General features: G+C 43.9%; 1 protein-coding gene and 1 long non-coding RNA gene across 3 annotated transcripts; one reads left to right on the forward strand and one right to left on the reverse strand.

The window, feature by feature from the left end:
* Positions 1–3,480: 3,480 nt before the first annotated feature.
* On the reverse strand, positions 3,481–6,855 carry LOC114910432 (uncharacterized). The gene is made up of 3 exons (XR_003797631.1): positions 5,745–6,855; positions 4,094–4,171; positions 3,481–3,951 (listed from the first exon to the last, which is right to left on the reverse strand). It is a non-coding gene; the product is annotated as an uncharacterized LOC114910432 (long non-coding RNA).
* On the forward strand, positions 4,803–22,291 carry ifngr1l (interferon gamma receptor 1-like). 2 transcript variants are annotated; one of them, XM_018749476.2, is made up of 7 exons: positions 4,803–5,090; positions 18,178–18,298; positions 18,489–18,670; positions 19,350–19,507; positions 20,390–20,552; positions 20,683–20,801; positions 20,885–22,291. In XM_018749476.2, the coding sequence occupies exons 1-7, from the start codon at positions 5,021–5,023 to the stop codon at positions 21,230–21,232; spliced, it is 1,161 nt and encodes a 386-aa protein (XP_018604992.1). In that variant the 5' UTR covers positions 4,803–5,020; the 3' UTR covers positions 21,233–22,291. The 2 variants fall into 2 exon arrangements, with proteins under 2 accessions (XP_018604992.1, NP_001348133.1); NM_001361204.1 differs by having other exon boundaries at positions 4,856–5,090; positions 18,486–18,670; positions 20,885–22,289.
* Positions 22,292–22,357: the final 66 nt, after the last annotated feature.

Raw genomic sequence — 22,357 nt, forward strand, 5'->3', positions numbered from 1 at the left:
TTCCCCATAGTGTGTGAGTGACAGAGAGAGTGTTCCATTGGTGTATGGATGAGTGACCCAGTGTAAGCAGTGTATCTAGCAGTGTAAGTCACTGCGGTGAATAAGATGTGTGGAATGGTGAGACTACATAGAGTTCATTGGAAGTCGCTTAAAGCCTGTGCTAAATAAATAAATGTATAATTAAGCAAGACAAGTTATGTAGTTCCATTCTTTATCACTAGATGTTGCAATTTCACAACTTCAAAGACACACACTCTTTCAGAACCACTTGTCCCATACGGGGTCACGGCAAACCAGAGCCTACCCGGCAACACAGGGCGTAAGGCCAGAGGGGGAGGGGACACAGCCAGGACGGGACACCAGTCCATCACAAGGCACCCCAGGCAGGATTCAAACCCCAGACCCACCAGACAGCTGGCCCCAGCCAAACCCACTGCACCAGTTAGTTTTGCTATTTACCAGTATTCCTATTATCCCCATCTATGTAATCCTGCTTATTTCTTCATATCACATCATTTTACTTTCATTCATGTTGTAACTTTTTAAACTGGCCTTTATTGTTCATCTATTCTTGTATTATTTTTGTGGCCCAAATTTACATTTTAAGATACAACCATTGGCACAGCTGGGTAATTTTACTGGAACAATTTAGGATAAGTGCTCAAGCATACTAGAGCAGAAGTGGGATTCAAACATGAGAGCTTTGCATTTAAAAACAACAGCTCTTGCCACTATGCTAGCAGCTGATAGTTATACTTTTTACTATAATAAGCTTTGAGAAGCTGCTTTTAAAGACAGTATTTAAGATAGTTTATTTCTGATATTATTATAAATATTCGTATATGTAGACAATAATTCAGTAATGATGGGAAAGGTAACATGTAAATTAATATAGATAGACATTATAGAGGGCGGTGCAATGGGTTGGACCAGGTCTTGCTCTCCGGTGGGTCTGGGGTTTGAGTCCCACTTAAGGTGCCTTGTGATGGACTGGCGTTCTGTCCTGTGTGTGTCCCCTCCCTCTCCAGCTCTGTGCCCTGCATTGCCTGGATTAGGCTCTGGCTCCCCACGACCCCGTATGGGATGAGCGGTTCAGACTCTGTGTGTGTGTGTGTGTGTGTGTGTTGGTTATCAGAATCAGAATCAGAATGAGCTTTATTGCCAGGTATGTTTGCACATACAAGGAATTTGTCTTGGTGACAGGAGCTTCCACAGCACAGACAGAATGACAGTGGCAAGATAGATGAGAAGATAGAGTATGTGAATAAGGGATAAAAAATATATAAAAATATAAAGTACCCAATATTACATACAAAAATAGTCACTAGTTACAAATGCAAGGGAGTGCGAGAAGAGATATGATGTGATAAAAAGTTATAAATATAAATATAAATAGCATTATGTATTGCACTGGTTTACTCTCTAGGGGGGGATTTTGCTGTTCATGAGGTAGATGGCTTGGGGAAAGAAACTTTTCTTGCGCCTGGCTGTCCTGGTGCTCGGTGCTCTGTAGCGCCGGCCAGATGGCAAAGGTTCGAAGAGGAAGTGGCCTGGATGCGAGGGGTCTAGAATGATTTTGCTCGCCCTTTTACTGAATCTGGACGAGTGCAGTTCTTGGAGAGCTGGGGGGGATGTGCCGATGATTCTTCCAGCAGTCCGAACTATCTGCTGTAGTCTTCTGATGTCTGACTTCGTAGCTGAGCCGAACCAGACGGTTATAGAGGTGCAGAGGACAGACTCGATGACTGCGGAGTAGAATTGCATCAGTAGCTCCTGTGGCAGGTTGAACTTGCTCAGCTGGCGAAGGAAGTACAACCTCTGCTGGGCCTTCTTCACGATGGAGTCTACGTGGGGCTCCCACTTCAGGTCCTGTGAGATGGTGGTGCCCAGGAACCTGAATGACTCCACTGTTGCCACAGTGTTGTTCATGATGGTGAGTGGGGATAATGCTGAGGTGTTTCTCCTGAAGTCTACGATCATCTCCACCGTTTTGAGCGTGTTCAGCTCCAGGTTGTTATGACCGCACCAGACAGCCAGCTCTTTAACCTCCTGTCCGTAAGCAGACTCGTCACCATCCCGGATGAGGCCGATGAGTGTGGCGTCGTCTGCGAACTTCAGGAGTTTGACAGAGGGGTCTTTAGCGGTGCAGTCGTTGGTGTACCGGGAGAAGAGCAGTGGGGAGAGCGCACAGCCCTGGGGGGCGCCAGTACTGATCGTGCGAGTATTGGATGAGAATTTTCCCAGCCTCGCTAGCTGCTGCCTGTCCGTCAGGAAGTTGGTGATCCACCGACAGATGGAGGCGGGCACAGAGAGTTGGGTTAATTTGGACAGGAGGAGGTGTGGGATGATGGTGTTGAAGGCTGAGCTGAAGTCCACGAACAGGATTCTCGCATAAGTCCCTGGTTTGTCCAGATGTTGCAGGATGTAGCGCAGTCCCATGTTGACTGCATCATCCACAGACCTGTTTGCTCGGTAAGCAAACTGCAGGGGGTCCAGCAAGGGTCCAGTGATGTCCTTCAGGTAGGCCAACACCAGTTTTTCAAGTGACTTCATGACCACAGACGTTAAGGCGACAGGTCTGTAGTCATTAAGTCCTGTGATTTTCGGTTTCTTTGGGATGGGGATGATGGTGGAGCGTTTGAAGCAGGAAGGAACTTCGCACATCTCCAGTGATCTGTTGAAGATCTTTGTGAAGATAGGGGCCAGCTGGTCAGCACAGGTTTTTAGGCAGGCCGGTGAGACGCCGTCTGGGCCTGGTGCTTTCCTTGTCTTCTGTTTGCGGAAGACCCGATGCACCTCCTCTTCGCAAATCAAAGGTGCAGGGGGGGGGGAGGTGGGGGTTACTGAAGGTGTTAATTGATTCGTGGAGAGAGGGTCTGAATGGGTGTAGGGTGTGAGACAGAGTTTATCAAACCTGCAATAAAACTCATTCAAATCGTCGGCCAGTTGTTGAGTTGACACGGTGCCGGGGGGTGGTGTCTTGTAATTGTGATGTCTTTCAGGCCTTTCCACACCGATGCAGGATCGTTGGCTGAAAACAGTTTCTTCAGCTTTTCAGAGTAGTTTCTCTTAGCCACTCTGATCTCCTTTGCCAGTGTGTTTTTGGCCTGTTTATACAAGACTCCGTCCCCGTTCTTGTAGGCGTCTTCTTTGGCCTGACGAAGCTGTCTGAGTTTTGGAGTGAACCACGGTTTGTCGTTGTTGTATGTTAAACGAGTCCTGGTAGGGATGCACATATCCTCACAGAAACTGACATATGATGTTAGAGTCTGTGAGCTCATCTAGATCGCTAGCAGCAGCCTCAAAAACACTCCAGTCGGTGCACTCGAAGCAGGCTTGTAAGTCCTGCTCTGCTTCCCCAGTCCATCTTTTAACAGTCCTTATTACAGGTTTAGCTGATTTCAGTTTCTGCCTGTAGGTCGGTATAAGATGAACCAGGCAGTGATCATAGATTATACATCTATAGATAGTGACAGAGATGCTGGGGTTAATAAATACTTCCTTTAGACAGTTACATAACAAAAAATAAATAAGGATGTATTTGGTACAGGCAGCCAAGTTCTGCTTGGATAACAAAGAGATTGACATCACCGCTGGCAGGAGCGACTTGGAACGCAGGTATGTGACCACGCCCACTTCCAGCATGATCTGCCACACCCAGCTCATGTGGGGCAGGTATTGGGCCATGGGAGGGCAGAGCTGATCTGCTATGGATGTAGATTTCTCGGCATTCCCGACTTTGCGGATTTATCTTTTTTGGGCAGCATGAGCCGAATCATCCAAGAAGCACTGATTTTCAAAAAGGGATGCGCGTTTATCGTCAACGTGTCTTATACTTTAAGTATGGTTAAAGAATAAAGAATGATCAGTTGAACAGGACTCAGATCTCCAGTACAGGGCATCAGGTGTGGGGCTTCAAGGGTTCGGTGGTGTTTCAGTGACCTCCTCGCTCTGCAGAAAAACACATTATTGAATGTAGAATTAATAAAGTGGACAGCTGGTAGCGTAGTAGTTAGAGCTGCTGCATTTGGGCCCAAAGGTTGCATGTTTGAATCCCACCTCTAGCTATAGTACCCTTGAGCAAGGTACTTACCCTAAATTGCTGCAGTAAAAATTTTCCAGGAATTCCAAGTAGCTCACTGTTGTAAGTCACTTTGGAGAGAAGCATCAGCTAAGTGAAAAAATGTAAATCCAACATTGTAAGGCGTGTTGAAAAAGGGCTTCAACAAAATTCATGTTGGACACCTGTACTTTTACTCCATTTCATCTGATGTAACAGTGGCTTGTCCTGACACATGTCACGTGATGTCAGAAACACGTCTTGGTGGCCTAGCTGAGAAATATATGAAGAATAAGTATGTAAATGATAGGTCTATACATATGATGATATGTGAATAAGGGAGTGTTTTAATAGACTGAGTGTAACTTCGGTCTATTCAATTGTACTGCGTTTTTAACGTTTTGTGTCCTCTTTTCATTACTAGCTGGCACATGCCAAAGAGCTTTCAACCAATTTGTAATGAATTCAATCACACATCCAGAAGTTGTGACTGAGATTGGAACCGAACACATTCCCGCTGTCCTTAACGACATTCTTTTTCTGATCGTGTCTCAAATACACTTTTCCTTCAAGGAAGCGATAAAAAAAAAAAAATAATAATCATCCACCACGTGTGTGTCCCATTCTGTGCGTTCGTGTTTGTACCCGATCCACCCGCTTCCTGGTCTCTCTCTCTCTCTCTCTCTCTCTCTCTCTCTCTCTCTCTCTCTCTCTCTCTCTCTCTCTCTCTCTCTCTCTCTCTCTCACACACACACGCGCCACCGCAGTCTGTACGGGGTTTTTCAGTGCGGGTAACTCCGGTGTCTTACAGGAAACACAGCGATCTGCCCGCTGTTCTCCCCGTGTTGTTATACTCCTATATAGTACAGTTACTGTACGACTGTCTGTTATACAGCGATCCCTCCATAAAACCGTTTATACGTGTTTGTTTTCGGAAGGAAAGAAAGCGAGGAAAACGCGATGGCCGCGAGGGCTGAGGCTCTCCTCGCTCTTCTCCTCCTGCTCGGTGTTTCCACGGCGTCCGTTCTCGGTAAGTGAGTCGGCGGCCTCGCTCGTTAATATCGTTTATTCGCGCGATCGGCGGCGTCGTGACAGCCCGTGCCTGGCGCTTTGTCCGTGTGCGGCGCGCGCTCGCCGTGCGATCTCGTGCGGCAACTCCTCGCACTGCGCCGCCGGGCGTCGCGCGCGCGTCTCGCCTCTCGCGGCCTGCCTGCTTTCGGGTTCGCGCGCGCCGTCGAGGCTGAGGAGCGGTCGGTCGGCGATGTTGGAGCTCGTCGTGGCCCTCGCGCCCACCACTCTGCGTGTGTGTGTTGTTTGCGCGTCAGGTGCTTGTAATAATGTTTGTGCGATACGATACGTGTGTGAACGATCGACAGAAAAACACGGTAGTGTACGACGACGGGTCGCGCTGTTACCTCAGACACACACGCGCGCGCGCTATGCGTGAAATCACACTGCCGCCAACACACACACACACACACAGTACACCTGAAAATCTCACTTTCACCAGCACACACTACATGTGTGAAGAAACACCGAGGCCTGAAATGAATCAGGTTGAATGACTGAAGGATCCGCGAATGAAACGGGACGTGTTGAAAACGTTCAGTGTCTCGTTCTGTTAATGACACACAGGTAGGTACAGGTGCGGGTACAGGTAAAAATGTAAATGTACACTACTCACCTGGTCACCTGCATCACTTCTCTCATTTCTGCAGTCAGTTTCATGAAGTACGAAAAAGGTTTTGTACAGTTTTTGGATTCCGGTTTACATTTTGTCACCTTATGATAATCATGATCTCAGGTTGATTGTAGCTTTAGGAATGGAACAGCTCTTCTTTGTTCTGCTTTGATACGGTTAAGGTTAGGGTAAGAGTCAGGGTTAGTTTTAAGGGTTAGGTTAAGACTAAAGAGTTAGGATTAGAGTGAGGGTAAAATTAAGGGTTAGTGTAAGAATTAGGGTTATGGTTAGTGTTAAAGGTTAGGGTAGAGTGAGGGTAAAAGTAAGGGTTAGGATTAGAGTAAGAGTCAGGGTTAGTGTTGGGGTATAGTGAGGGTTAGGGTAAGAGTTGGGGTTAGTGTTAAAGTTAGAGTAAGGGTTAGGGTTAGGGTTAGCCCACCCCTAGATTAACACTAAACTGAGAGGTTATCTCTGTGTTGTGTTGGACAAGGATGGGCTACTTTACCTTTCCCACATATGCTGTTTTGTATACAAGAGTTTCAAATTCCAGAAAGTGCAAGTATTTCCTTCATTTGAATGCCGTTTACTGAAATAAACATGATCAGTCTGTGCAGGTTGAACTGTAATTAGTTCCTACCCTGCGTTGTCTTCCGCTGCTGTGTTCAGTTACACAAAAAATGTATTTAGAAATTATGTTTTTACAATGACAAACTGCAGTATTTTGGTATGCGATGCCTTTGCATGTCTTTTCAACTATATTCTCACTATATTTTCAGTTTACATTTTGGGCTATATTTAGTTAAATTCAGTTTATTATAGAGTGCCCTTGTCACCCGAGTGACGGAGCTTTGAACAAGGTTCTATTATATTAATATGGCTCCTCATCTTACAAACGCAATTGGTATAGAAATTGTGTTCATAACCCAGTTTGTTTGTAAGTCTAAATTCACTTTGGCCACTAAGTCACAAGCCAATAAAGATACATAATATGGTTGTCCTTCAGTTTATTTCTATACTATTCCGTTTATGTATTTCTGATATTGCTTTAATTTGAGCAGCTGGTAGTGCAGTGGTTAGAGCTGCTGCCTTTGGACCCATAGTTGCAGGTTTGAATCCCCTGTCTAGCTATAGTATCCTTGAGCAAGGTACTTTCCCTAAATTGCTGTACTAAAATTACTCAACTGTATAAATGAGTAAATTGTCGCGTCAGCCACAAGCAATAATGAGATACTTGTAACCACCAGACGTCTGGGTCCAGATCACCTGGTAGAGCAGTGCAGCTGTTCCCAATAGTACAGTTGGGTATGAAGCTCTAAAAGGCAAACAAGAAGCCTGCAGAGTTATGGATCTTTGATAAGCTATTTACTGCTTTTGTTTGTGATCCTCTAACAGTCGTTCCCTGTTTACTTGCTGCTTTCCAAAGCTCTTGTCACAGTGTCACAAGTTTGTCTTGTTTGTGCTTGTCTACTGTACCGCGGTCCTGGTTCTGTCTCTCAGCCCTGTTTAGTCCATGTTTTGGTCTGCTTGTCCTGTTCCGTTCTCGGTCCTTGTTTAAGATGCCCCATGCTTCACTTTACTCTGTTTTACGTATCACATCTCCACTTTGGTTCCGAAGGTACTCGGTGCACTCATATCTCACACTCCTACATCCATATAGGAGGGTTACCATAATAAACATGTGTGTGAACAATAACAATAAGTGTTCCAATAACTGTAACCTTAACCTTGTAAGTCTCTTTGGAGAAAAACGTCAGCTAAGTGAATAAATGTTAATGAACACTGGATATGACATGAATAGCTGTAGGAAGCCTAACATCTAAATGTAGGGCATCATAATAACACGTCTCTTTGGAGGAAATCGTCAGCTAAATGAATAAATGTAAATAAATAGGACTTATTTGCAAGGCTTTTAATATCTCTTATCTACATTAAGATAAAAACTAAAAAATGTCAAATAAAAAAAATGAAAATGTTTTTCATCAATAATGACTTCACGCTGTTTTTGTGCGCAGAATTTATTATCTTGATATTGATTGCTGACTCTGACACTCGCCGGAGATTAGCCGTAAGCAACGTGGATGTGAGTGGAATCAAGTTGCTCGCACACCCCTATGTTGTTTGGGTGTGTTTTTCTAAACAAAAGTCCTTTGTTTGTTCAGAAACGTTAGAAAATAGGTACATGAAGAAAATGCAACGAAAATAAATAGTTGCCGAAATACACTTTCGTTTGCTCTGGTTTATCCGTTGCTTTGCCAAAAAAAGTGTCTGTCAAATGCATAATTGTGAATAAACTGGGTAAAAAAGGTTTGTGTCTGAAAATTCAAAACCTGACCCTTCAAAGTAGAGGATCCTGTGTATTTTAGAAAGTGTTTGTATGTCTGTGCACGGTTTGTAATTATGATGCCCGCGTTATTGAGCAATACATTGTGGACTTCTAAATTCTCGACAGACTCAGCAACAGGATGTCAGCCTGGTCATATTAGTTATGTCTCATATATTTTAGCACTAAGTATGAAAATGGGAGCAGACATCAAGAGGCTCTCTATCAGAGTGAGAAACAAGTTGCAGGGATCTTCTGCCTGGGCTTCTGCTAGGTTCAGGTCAGAGGACAAGAGAGGTATTTGCGTAGATATCAACATCTTTTGATGTAGGGTACTACTAAAAAACAGATGTTGGTTAAAGGTGTTTGTTCAGAATTACAGGATGTACTCGTACTGGGTGCGTGTGAGACGTCAGCGCTCGGAGAAAATAGGGTCATTGTGGTGTTTTCACATGTTGTGTCAAAACAAAGATCTGATGAGGGCTGCTTCTTCCAAATGTCAAGATTTGAACTTAACCCTCATGCTTGGTTTTACACTGTTTCATCACACTTTGTGTAAGAAGATTATGTGAATAATGATTTTCGAGACGTGTTAGAACTGCCCAAAAACATTCATTCTAGGTTCTTAGGAATTTCAGCGTTGAGGCAGAAATAAGCTTAAAAGGCAGCTTCATTACGAGTCTTTAGGATCTCCCTAGACGTACCCATAAGAGTCAGTCAGCTACACTGCGCCACACCTGTAGCTTCCCCCCTGTCCCCTTTAGGTGACTTCCACTCGCCTTACCTGCCTAAGCCATAAAACCGGCAGTCCACAGAGGAGCATGGTGTCCCAGAATTTACAGAACGCAAGGAGAAGAAAGGCATACAAGTGGAAATATAATGGAGTAAAAGGTGAAAATGATTACCATGTAGTGAATAATGTAATAAAAAGTAACAAGTGAAAGTAAATTAAAGTGATATAGGGAAAATATGGGGAAAAAAAACACATTAAGTACACTCCAGCAGTATTGCTTGTATGGTTTTCTGGCTTGATATGTGCTTCCAAAGTTGGGTCGAAAGTAGGATTGACACAATTCGTTGAGTAACTTGATCGATTTAACACTCTCAATTTGAATTTTCCGTTTTCTGCCTGGAACATGTGTTCCATTAGTTGACTGTGGTAAAACACCTTTCGTTGATCTGCCAATCATCCTTGCAACTTGTATGTGTGCATGGTTGTGTTCTCTGCCGATGTTCTAACTTCTTGGGCATCGGTTTTGCCTTCTACAGATCCCGAAAAGCCTTCCAAGAAAATATATTTACAGTATATTGTTAGTTGAAACCACGTGCCCTCAAGGTTTTCGTTATTCTGAAATGTAGTACTTACAATGATAACATTTGTACTTAAAATGATAAAATATGCAAAACAATGTTGATTTTATGATTTTTTTATTTATATAGTTTTCTTATCGTTTTTGGTTGTAATTTGAAGTACATTTTTAGTTCAGTTTTTTTTCTTTGAAACTCAAAATGTAATTATATGGCCTTTAATGGCTAAACAGGTTTACTTTGCTCCTTAGATTATATTTTTGTTTCTTTTAAATATGCTACTTGATTCAAAGGAACTGTTCACTTTAAGAAATTTGCCGTATTTTTTTCATCTTCTGTATATTCTTTTGTTATATTTTTATACGTGATTACTTGGATAATTGTTGGGACAATCTGTAGAGTCCTTAATTGAATGGTTTATTACTTATTATAAAATTACACTAGTATTATAAAATAGTTACAGCCCTAGACTGAAGTCACTAATTCCCTGTAGGTTAAAAGCCAAAAATCTGCAAGGTCTAGTTGACTTCAACCCTGGGTTTGTTGGGATTTGCAGCTCATTGTTCTTCATGTTGCTTTCAATGCATTTCTGTCCGACAACATAATGAGTTGTGTCTGCAGAAGGGGTCCATGGGTCCATATGTTTCACAATAGTACATTTCCTTTGTAAAAACCTCACTTCTCCGTAGCTGGTTTTCACCGATTGACACATTTTAGCATGAGAGTTTCACACACTTCTGCAAAGATTTATTTTCCTCAAAGCGGAAATGATCTTTTTAGTAGAATTACATGTTATACATGTTCAGCTAATACTTTAACCCTGTGGTTTGCAGCTTTTTTGTGTTTTCCTGATTTGTGTGTTAAAGGTCATTTAGTTTTTATTATTAATCATTCCTTTAGCTGACGCTCCTCTCCAAGGTGACTTTCACGGTTAGGTTTGTAGACTAGGCTACTTAGCCTTTGAGGTTAAATAGTTCTAATGTGGGATGGATTTCATACCCCGCTTCCAGTTTTTGCCACGTCAAACCTTCGTAACTAACCCGTGAGCCTTCGGATATTTTGTACCTGTTTTTTTGCATTTAATGACGTTAATTCCTCTTTTATATATGGTCATGTGACTAATTGTGACACACTTCCTGTCAGGCATTTTGTTGTTGCCTTGATCAAAAGGTTTTCTGCTGCAGAAGCTTCAGAACCCATTACAGCTGAATAGAAAATGATGACAGTGATGTTTCAGATGCTGAATTGGATTATATTAGTGATGTTTAAGAACAGGATTCTTCAGAAATAGGTGATAGCATGGAAGTGAACTATACCGAGATGCTGGTATAGATGGTAAGATGGTGAGGTTTTCACTTTGGAAAAATAAGTCGGTTTTTTCTATGTCAAAAAATGGTGACACTAAATGGAGTACCTGTCATGCTGGAAGACCAATTCAGTGGACTGAATCGCAAGTGCTGCGTCTGGTCAGGGAAAGATGAAGGCGTGATTGGGGACACGCAAGAGTGAGGCAATCTGCAAACGTTGTTCGGAGAGTAACGCAAAACTGCGGTCAGTGGCGCAAAGCTGTAGGTCGAAGAGCCGAGGATCATCCAAGACAAGGGCACTGGGACAAGGAGGGGAGAGGAGGAGGAGAGAGGAGTGTAGAGCAGCGGGGAGAAGAGCACGAAGAGCAAACAAGGGAGACGGGTCATGGAGCGAGTTGCGTCTTCCTAAAATGAGGTTCCGCAATCGGGTGTTTCCAGGCTGCTGCTTTTATACCCATCGTCCTTAATCTGCTGCAGGTGCAGTTGTTGGGCACACATTCAGGGGCGTTGCAGTACCATATAGCCACAGACACAAAAGCCACAATATAATTTCAGTCAAGATCGCTGTGCTTACGCTCGGTCTTGTACAGAAGCAGAGAAAATTGATGCCCACCGCTGTCTATTTACGTTCGTGCATTTGTTCAACAAAAACCACGTTACTTGAATCTGAAGCTTTAAAACCCACGTTATTTAATACGTGATTTCTTAGCGATTTAACTTCCAAAGGTTAACCATTTTGGCAATATGGGTAATACTTACTTCATCAGTTTGGCATAAATGTCATGTCAAAAGTGTCCAAAGACTGTTGTAGCAGGAATGGGATTTGAAACAGGGGCCTTCACAATGTAATGGTAGTCAAGAGAAGTTAAATACTGGTGGGAGATATTAGCATTGCTTGAACATGGGGGATTTGTTGCCTCTGTATTACAACTATGCTTATACAGAGCATAACATATGCAGGTGGTGCGTCTCATAATAATATATAGTACCTTGCTTCCTCAGCTTAAAATCATGGTTGGGATGGAAAGTGTTCATAATACATAAAAGCTACATAATACAGACATGCCTCCACTTATTTGCTGGTTAGCTTATTTGAAAACCATAGATAAAGCTATAATACTGTAATTAATAAAACTCTGGAATATTTCTATCCATCCATTGTGATCTCCTTTCCTCTCTGGGGTTGTGATGGTCTGGAAGTTATTGCAGGAAACGTAGGATGCAGCTTCGAACGGCATTAAAAGTAAACCTCAAAAATTCCTGAAAGTATAAAAGTATGATCTGCAGAAAGTCCTATTCAACCCCGATTTGCTGGACCACACATCCTGTAAGCTTTCGGAATGTTCGTCAGATTTTGGCCACTTGCAGTTTTCTTCGTTATCTACACAATAAATAAAAGCTCAATAGTAAATATGTCCGTCAGTTCACTTACGGTTTAGGATCTTAATCTTGGATATAGCTATAATCGACGAAAGTATCTTTTATGGTTTTTCGTTTTAAAATTTTAATTAACATCCCGTAAGCGTGCAACATTCTTCCTCTTGTTAACTGATCAACACTCAGGCAACCATACAGGTGCTGTAAACGCTGGGAAGACAGAATTAGCCTCACACTCCTATTGTGTTCAAGTGCGTTTTACTGCCAACTAATGGTTAGATGCAGAAATGCAGGTCGCCTCAGTCCGCAACAACCATGTTCGAGCAAACTGAACCGTGAAGGACGTACAATTGAAAATAAATTGGAAAATATTTGTATGTTAAATCCGAACTCAAATATTTTCAAAAGGAGTAACCAAGGTTCAGTTATAATTGTTACCAGTTTGGCATGTAACTATGTGATCCTATTCAGTATGCAAAGCAACAGTAGTCAAAAGGAGCCAATGAAAGCAAACTTTAAAACCACAAAGATGCCTACAATGTGGCGAAAAGCTCTGAATCCCCGTCTCATCGCGTCCTGCCCGAAGGTTGTGGTTCCACCCTGCGCTGAAGGTTCGGTTTGCATCTTCTAAATTTGACAGACGTGTTCAGGCTTGTGTACATCTCTCACGCCATCTGTCTGTTCGGCATGAGATGAGAAACCACTACGGTTAAGAGCCATCTGACTTGAATGGAAGCTTTGAGTCACCACTGCCTTTGAAATGAGCATCTGTGGACTTGTGACCTCAGAATATTCTTGTGCTTAATCCTTGGTCAGTTTTAGTTTACCGAGTGACATTTAAATTCTCTACGATTGTGTGCCCTTAATGGTTGTTGATAGCTTTAAGCCTGTTGAGCTTGAGCGCACCCCCCCCCCCCCCCCCCCCAGTGTTTCTGACTTTTCCCCCCGTGGTTTCCGTCTTGCCTTTGTTTGGCTTTGCATCCATTTGCAGGGCTTTTTTTGAACCGTCCAGCTGAACAGTTGTTCCCGCCCTTCCACCCTTTCTACAGAAGGCCTCATTGAGATCTTCAATGCCCCTGATTGACATCTTTTTAATGCCTAGCTGAGTTCTGTGTATGGACGGAGGGCTTTTCTAGAACAGAACCCAGCTGCTGCAAGCATGGGCTGCACCATGTTTGACTTTTTAAACAAAAAACAGAATTTAGCATTTGTTGGCTATTAACTGGAACAGCATGTCCTTCCTGGGAATCCCTGTGTGGTCGTTGTGGCTGCAGAATGGGTTTAAATCCTGGAAATTGCAAAGTTTCACAAACTCTTCGCACGTACTTCTTTCCTAATTTTCAGACTAAGGTCTCTGGACCCCGATACGAGCTCAAGGCAATATTTTGCAACCGCTCCAGGTTGACACATCTGCAGCGAAGTCAGCTTCCTTTGCACCTCCTTGGATGAGGACGTGACAAAATTTTTAAAATGACGTTTAAAATGAATCAAGGTCCTGTTCCTGTAAATTCACAAGTCACTGGAGCTTGTCGCTGCTCTTCCGGTGAAGTGTGAGCTGGCGGCACAGATGGAGAGATCTTCAGCGCAACGCTTTCTGTAGAACATCACGGTCTTTGATTAGAAGATACCTACACATGAGGACATGTTGTGAGCTAAAGCATAAAGAGAACAACAATGACATTTTTTTCCCCCACCTACTTATTTTACACCTCCGGTACAAGAGTAAAAAAAGAAAAAAAAAAATAAAGAGCAAAAAGAAATGCGGAGGGCTGACCTATATGAACACTGGGTTAACTTGCCTTCCATCTGATGTGTAGTTCTCTAAAGGGAGGGGTTTGGGTGTGAACCCCTAAAAGAGCATGGACTTCAGCGGAAGTGGTGTCCTGTGCTCTCATTTCCATTACAAATCTGGTGGGAATTCTTGACATTGCCGTAGCGGAGATCAGATGAGATACTGCCAACTTCAGCCGATTTGTTTTTTTTTTGCAGTGCAGAGATCGAGGGTGTTGTCATTTTTAATCAAACTGATGCTTTTCTCCAAAGTGACTAAATGTGAGGTTTGTACACTGACACCTACAATTATTTTAAGTACTTAGAACTGTGTCTGCTATGTCTGAAAAGGGTTTAAACGAAAAAGCTTGAGTGCAAGGACCTCAGCAGTTGAGTAGATCAGCTGCCCCCCCCCACACACACATCGTGTGCAGAGTTATTCTGGAGTTTATAAAGACGGCATTTATGTGCTATAAGTTGTAGTATACGGTACCCAGGTTTGACCTTAAGGTTGCTGGTTCACGTCTCAGACCCACTGCTGTAGAAACACGTAATGTGAAATAACCCAGGTGTCGAAATGGAAGTCTTTGGCTTTGTTGCACTGTCAGCAAAGTACGAAATAATAATATGGCACGTGTGTGAAGTAGCTCAAGTAAGTGTTTAGGAAGGATGGGATGGTCTGTCATACAGGTTGTCTCTGGGCTGAAAGAACTGGTGTTGGGGGGGGGGCTGATGGGGTGGCTATCAGTTTTGCGTCCTGGGGAAAACTGTGCATTAATGCTGCGTGTTGCTCAGCCGATATTTTATTTATTTATTTATTTTTTTATCTAAAATAACTGACATCTGAAACTCGCACTTCATAGTTTACTTGAGCAATTAAGGGTAAATGCCATGATTAAGGGAACTACAGTAGCAGCAGGAAATGAGGTTTGAATTGACAACCTACAGGTTTTAAGTAAATAACCTGACACTAATTTTTTATTTTTTTTTTTTTTTTTTTTACAGAGGTAGAAGTAGTGGTGGTGAAAAAAACACAGCTTTTACTCCAAAACTCTCAACACTATTTGTTTTTAGAGGTGATTGTAGTTCTTTTAAGTAGGGCCCTGTGGCATGTAAAGAATATGTTAGTAAAACAGTAATAAGCACTTAATACTCTTTAAGCCTTTTGGCTCTCATTAAATAAAAAGTGGTTTTTGAAAGTGAATTTTACTGACTTAGTGTCATAATGTCCAGTAAAGCGGTTTCTCAAATTGGGTGGATTCGTGACCTTTACCATGTTGCCCTCAGTACTACTTGTTTAAGGTGGTCAAGGTTATGTATGTGTTTGTCCATATTTACCGCAGTAGATTATGTTCCGAAAGCGTGGCTTGTTTGCATTTCCCCTTCTTTCCGAAGTCAAGTGAATTTTCTGTGCTGACTTGACTGTGTTTTTTTTGTTTTTCGTGCCAAAGTCAGCTGGACTTCCTCTCCGAATTGCACAATAACTGTAAAGGTGGAAGCAGCGTTGCAGCGGTGGTGTCCAAGCTCCAACACTCAGCAGTGCTGTCTGTCCTAACAGACACTTGAGATCAAATTGGCGTCTCCCGTTTATTTGTCCCCGCGTGTGTCGGCGCTTTTCAGGTTAACTGATTCCCTCCAGGGTACAACGGCAGCACCCTTAAGGAGCGCCTACTTTTGGCGCACACTCCTTCATCGCTTGGCTTCCTGATGTCCCGCTGCACCGCACCCCCCACCCGCACCCGCTTTCCCTTGCTGTAAGCGTTTAGGTGTGCTGGAGCGCGTAATCCACACCTCTCACCTTCTTGGGGGAGTTGGTGTTTGCGACAGGTTGCGACGTCTCCTCAACGGCACCCCTACCCCCCCCCCGGCGCTTCCTCTGTTCAAAGAAGATCGGTACCTTGCAGCCGCAGGCCAGCGTAGATAGGCTGGCACCGCACCATGTACTTGCGGTTCCTTTAGCAGTAGTGAAAATGGGACCTGCATTTCCTGTTTCAGCAGAGGCGCCTTGGTCAGCTGATGCGAACGCGGCACGTTGCACGGTGTCCCGTGGCTGCGGTTGTCACATCAGGCCACCGATGCCCGACCTGCGCCGCACTGTGTGGTTTCGCTTCTTGCTTTCTTGCGCTGAATAACTCGTAAGCTACATTTAAACAGGCGTTTGGGTTCAAATCTTTACTGCGTCTTTAAAAAAATCAGGTCGTCCCCTGTAATACCATGTTTTTCTCATGGGCTCGGCTGGAGCTCGCTGTGAACTCCTGTCTGTTAAGGAGCTCATTTTTGCATGCAGTGTAATCTGTGCATTTTTGCCTACGCTTTGGTTCACATCCCTTCTGTAGGAACTGGCAGAGTGTCAGGAGAGAAGTACATCAGAGCACTTATTAGCCGAAACACATCGCTTAAATGAAGCACTGCGGTGTAAATGTAAGGACACAGTGCTACAAAAACATTTTCCGTCACCTGGACCTGCAGCCTAAGTTTAATGTTCTGGTTAGGGCTGCTGCTTTTGGGGCTACAAAAGTTGCAGGTTTAAAAGGCATTAGCAAAATGTCATGTATGAGAGCATAATTTAAGAGTGAAACAGGACCTGTCTCGAGTCACCGTCTGCTCTCCATTACAGAAAATGCTGGACGTTAATCCATTTCTTCCAGATTAACATCGATTAACACTGTATTGCTCAAAGAGGAGTGAGGCCAAATGAAGTCAGTGTGTGTCCCAAGTGTCCATTAAGCACCCAGATTTCCATTTGCTGCTTTTGAGATCGACTTTTTTTCAATACCTACTGGTCATCAAAGCCTCTATTCACGCATTTATTTTTCTGCTTATGTGCATATCAGTGTGTGGCTTAATTTAAATGTTGTTGGACATAAATTATAGATGGCTGCTACAGTGTCCAGTGAAGCGTTTCTGAAAATGGACTGGGTTCATCATGTGGCACTAATAGGCTAAGAATTGAGTCTGCATTTTGCTGTACATTTGTCGTTACTGGAGTTACCGACAAATGTACTTTTTCGGTAGTGAAATGCATAGTGGTTAGAGCTGCTGCCTGTACACCCAAAGACCAGAGGTTCAAATCCCACTTCTAGCTGTAGTACCCTTCAGTAAGGTAATTATTTAATTGCTCCAATAAGACTGCCCAGCTGTATAAATGGCTAAATGGTTGTAAGTCGCTTCGGAGGAAAGCGTCAGCTAAACGGATCGATGTAACGAATGGAGAAAATGCCACGTACAAGTACAGCGATTCCGCTGCGAAATGCTGCCCTCTGGCGGAAAAATGCGGAACTGCATCAAACACAGCAGCCCACGCGCATAAGATGGCCTCTCGAGAGCTGCCGTTTCATACCCAAAATGTGCGCTTTGTTGCAAGCGACTCTAGTTATTCCCGCAGTATTAAGTTACACGAGTGGACGGAATTTGCCCACTTTCGTTGGTTTGCAGGATATTGAATTTGAAGTGATTTTTTTTTTTTTTTTTTTTCCTTTCTCCTCCCCCTCTTTGCCCGGGTAGATATTTATTAACTTCCAATATTTCAGTCAGGCTTTGTGATTTATGCATGAGATGATGCCTCTATAAATGAGATTTATGCATATGCGTATCATAAAAAATCGTATTTAATATCCTTAAATGTAACTGTTTGCTAAGGTATAGTAGAACATATGGTTTTTAAAACTACAGTATATTCAATTAATATTTTATAACAATACAACTGAAGATCATAGAGAATATTGGTGGTCTTCGTAGCTCAAGTGCGCAAGTCGTGTGGTTTGTGACATAAACCACTTGTGCAATGATGACGTCACCTAGACTGGTGATGAAACGTTTGCAACCTAAATGCCAAGCTCGGCGAACAACCGAACACCTCAACCATACAACTGTACAGACAGTGATTGTAACCCTACAGGTAATCGAATTAAAAAAAAAAAAAAAAAAGCCAAAAAAAAACTGATATAATGATAATCAGGAGGAGGTGTACTGGTTTGAGCTGCTGTCTTTGGTCTCGTAAGAACTAGGTTCGAATCCGAACTCGTACTATAGTACCCCTGATCAAAGTACTTACTCTGAACCGATGCAGTAAAATTGACCCGGCTGTGCAAATGGGTAAATGATCATTGCAAGTTCCTAACGTGTGGAGACGAAGAGTCACAATGGATGAATTCGTGTTAATGCAAAAGTAAGACTTTAGCGCCGCCTTGTGGCCGTTCTGAGTTATAGCCTTTTTAACTGGCCGTACGCAGCAGATGAAAATATTTTAAAGTAATTTCCTTTTATTCAGCTTTGAAAATGTCATTAAATGTCTGTTTTGTTTACAAGAAAATCAATACTTTTTTTTTTTTTTTTTTTTTTAATATCTCCTCAGCAATTCTGCCCCCGGTCAACGTGACGGTGAAATGTAAGAATTTTGAAAATGTTCTTTACTGGAACTACAGCGCATCGGCCCTACCCGCCTACTTTAACGTCAATGTCTACAGATATGTAAGGTAAATTATTTTATATATGCATAACACAAGTCTGTCCATCTTACTGTATGCAGAGGCCTAAGGCAGTTCCACGGGCCGCATGATCACGATGCCTGAGCTGGGAAGGGAGGAGTCACAGACTGTGATTGGGGACTTATTATGACCCCTAAGCTCATTTGGTCACCACTGCAACCTGTGTTTTGTGCAGCAGCAGCCCACACACAGTCGGCAGCTGCAGCAACACAACACAGCACTACTGCGACATCTCCGTGGAGACGAGGGAAGTGGAGGAGCACTACTACGCAACGGTGACGGCCACGGTGGGATCCAACGTGTCGTCGGAGGCCGACTCCACTCAGTTCACCTACTATAACTTATTTGATGGGCACCTTTGTGAGTTTTCGGCGGAAAGCACCTTAGACTCTGTGGACAAGAGTACGTACAGTGCTGCTTGAAAGTATGCAAAGCCCTTGTGTCCTTTAGTTTACCGCAAGACGGTTATTTGAGGAGAAGGATCCTTTCTCGTATCTATATACACTACTGTATATAAAAATATATTTATATTTTTATCTGATACGATAGGTGTGTAATGACCAGTTCCATATGTTGCTTTAGAGGACGCAATATGTGTAATAGAAACACGGAAGTAGCGCAGGTGCAAAAACAAATGAAGCTGCACTGGTTAAACCGAGTAGGTAAGTAGAATCAGGTTTGTAAATCATAGTCATTCATTGGTTATTAGTATTACTATTTAAGTTTATTTCAAGATTTAGATAAATTATACAAGAATAGTGACATCGCTACTGGATTCATATACTTTCAGGCAGCTCTGTATTTAGATTATTGTTATATAATTATTATTTAGTTTTCATGTTGTCCAAGGTAAAACACAGTGTTAGACACTAATACAGCTGGGTATCGAGGGTGTTAAAGCTGGTGGGTGTGTTGCCATCACTGAACACGAGTAACACTTCACGTTCCTCTAGGGTAGATGAGCACGGTTAAAAACGGGATTTGAAGACGAGATTTGTGGCAGGACCCTCTCCGACGGTGCGCGTTGTTCTCGTCCCAGGTGCAGTGGACTTCCCGCCCGTGAACGTGTCCTTCGAGGAGGACAAAATGGTCCTCTCGTTTCAGCACCCCTTCAGGTTCTACAGAAAGACTCTGAAGCATGTCAAGAACAAGGGAGAGTACAAGAAGTTCCATTTCTACATCAAGTACGGCAACGAGGTGAGGCAAACGGAGCTCTCGCGAGGTGTGAAGCCGTGTTGCTCCGTGCCCACGCAGCGTGTTCGACTGCGCTCCCGCTTTCTCCCCAGATCTTTTATTCAAAGTACTTCTGGGACATTAATTCATGTTACTTTGAGTTTAAGTAGACTAGTTACTGAAATGAGCAGCCGGTTACTATGGAGCCTTCATCGTCCAAAAGAAACACTGGATACTATCTAGTGTTACCAACCCACACACCTTATTTACCGCAGCGACTTACACTGCTAGATACACTACTTAGACTGGGTCACTCATCCATACATCAGTGGAATACACACACTCTGTTACACACTATGGGTGAGCCTGAACAGCATGTCTTTGGACTGTGGGAGAAAACAAGAGCACCCAAAGAAACCCCGCACAGACCCGGGGAGAACATGCAAACGCCACACGGACTGAGCGGGGATCGAACCCCCGTCCTCTCGTACCCCCTGGGTGCTGCGAGACAGCCGCTGATACACATTTATACAGCAGGTCGTTTTTAACTGAAGCAATTTCAGGGTAAGTATCTTGCGCGAGGGTACTACAGCCAGTAGCGAGATTCGAACCTGCGACCTTTGGGTCCGAAGCTCTAATGACTACGCTACCCAGCTGCCCAAACAGTTATGAAAAAAAAGTGTCAGCGATTGCATAATAAGAACAAAAAAAAAAAACACAAACTTCTAGCTTTATTTTTCTGGGAGCAGAAAGTAAAACTGCATTTAAAAAAAATAAATGCAAAAATTAAGAGTTGAGCATGAGGTTCTCTCAAACGTGCCTTGTAGGAGCAGGCTTTTCCACCCCTTGTGTTCAGAGATCGAGCATCGCGAGCGCACTGGAACGTCAACCTCCTTCCTTCCGCAGTCGACACACCAGACCTTCACCTGCGACCTGAGAAGCATCTGTGAGGAAGAGATTCTCATAAAGGACGGGGTGCAGGTTGTCCACTTGTGGGGGCAGATGAATACCATGAACCTCAGCACTTCCAAAGAGATCGTCGTCAACCTTCCCCGGAAAGAGAGAAACTGTGAGAGAGCCCGATTTTCGCTAACATTCATTGCTCAAAGGTGTGAAAAGGAAACTGTTCGCTGCACTACTGCACCTGTCCAGTAATTTCTGCAGTTCTTTCCCTCTCATCGTCGGCCTTGTTTTCACAGCTCTGATGATGCTCTACCTCATTCCTGCCATAATTACGCTCGTTCTGCTAATCGGCGGGATCGGCTTCCCGATCTACAGAAAACTGACACATTCCAGCACCTCCATTCCCAAGGCCATGGTACGTATCCGTCTCCTCGGGTGCCATTCGGACACCTTTGTGCCCAGACTGACTCGGAGTTTGTCTGCTCACGTTGTCGCCAGGCCTCCCTTCTCAGCACGTCGCCTCGAGGGGCGAGCATCCTCAGTCCCGAGAGGCCGAACACGGTGGTGGTGGTGCAATCTACAGACTCCCCATCAAGCGAGACCTTCCTCCTGCCCGACGGCGACTGTCCCCCCGTGGACGGCGCCCCAAAGGACGGCTCCCGCTTCCCCATCGGAGTGGGGATCGACAAGGACACGAGCGCGGGCTCCGGCGGTTCGGGTTCTGAGGCCGAGTCCTCGGAGGCGAATCGGAGCGTCTCGCAGGCTTTCGTTTCTGGCTACGACCGGCCTAAGCAGCTGGGGGTGGAGATGGCCCCGGGGGACACTGTTTTTGGGTACAGGGACTAAAAGCAGTCAGTCTTTTTCGGGAAACTTTAGCTCTGTCTGTGCTTTGCATGTGCCTCAAGTCCCACGTGGGGAGTTTTAGAGATTAGGAGTTTGGTTCTTGGGCTGCCACTGCAACAGCACCCCCTAGAGGAGTGACCTGGCATGCAGCAGGAGATCCCGCTCTCTTCAGATTTCCTTCACCATTGCTGTCATTGTACAAGATTAACAAAATTCCATTTCCGCCGATCCCAGAGCGCAATGCGACATACGCATACACGACATGCAGTACTGCAAAGCAGGGAGTAAATAGCACTGTGAATAGTAGCCAGTATAAGTAGAGGTTAACACTTTCATATTAAATGGGGAACAAAAACAGCTGAAATACAGAATAGTGACATAAGGAGAGAAATGTTGCACACGTAGGGATTATTGCTGGGAGTACATTTCAGATGAGTGCACTGTAACAGAGTTTATACACCTGACCGACCGCCTTGGGATAGAAGCTAAGCCCGAGTTCCGGTTGTGCGCTTCGGATGCGTCTCTATCGCCTCCCAGGCGAAAGGGGCCGACGTGGACCGCGGTAAAAGACGAGTCGGGTCCCCACGATGTTGGCTGCTGAGCTGTAAGCAGCGCCGCAGGAGGATGTGGACTCCGCATAACCTGGCAGGAGGGTCAAGCACGGGTTTGACCAACTGCGCTGTGAGGGGTGGGAGCGGTCATCGCATTATCCTGCATATCTTTGTGCTTCATAAGCCTGTAGTGTTTTACACTTCTATAACCGGCTTGTTAACCTGTTAACCACATGTACTTTTTCGTAAGTGTTACATATTCAAATGAGTCACTGTACAGTTGCCGCTCACGTATTATTGGACTTGTGACCGGAGGGTTATGGGTTCAAACCGCTGCTTCTAATGCAACAGCTCAGTTGCTCCGGAAACCGTTCAAATACGCATAACTATACCCTCTATTATGAGCTTACGTTTATTTGACCTATGAGAGTGTTGATACTTCTTGAAGTTTTGGAGACGTCAATGAGACTGAGAAACAATTTTCCACTGGTAATAAACTGGGAAGCTACAACTGTTTGCCTTTCTCTCGTTCATTTTTCAGATATTGGATTTTTTTTTAATGAAAATTAAAATGAAA

The sequence above is a fragment of the Scleropages formosus genome, chromosome 4, assembly GCF_900964775.1.
Source record: "Scleropages formosus chromosome 4, fSclFor1.1, whole genome shotgun sequence".
Classification (NCBI taxonomy): Eukaryota; Metazoa; Chordata; class Actinopteri; order Osteoglossiformes; family Osteoglossidae; genus Scleropages; species Scleropages formosus.

Excerpts from the sequence above, each read along its gene's own strand:
- ifngr1l (NM_001361204.1), top strand. The coding sequence starts at position 5,021 with ATGGCCGCGAGGGCTGAGGCTCTCCTCGCTCTTCTCCTCCTGCTCGGT. Across the intron at positions 19,508-20,389 it reads ACATCAAGTACGGCAACGAG|TCGACACACCAGACCTTCAC; the intron begins GTGAGGCAAACG and ends TTCCTTCCGCAG. Across the intron at positions 20,802-20,884 it reads CCTCCATTCCCAAGGCCATG|GCCTCCCTTCTCAGCACGTC; the intron begins GTACGTATCCGT and ends CGTTGTCGCCAG.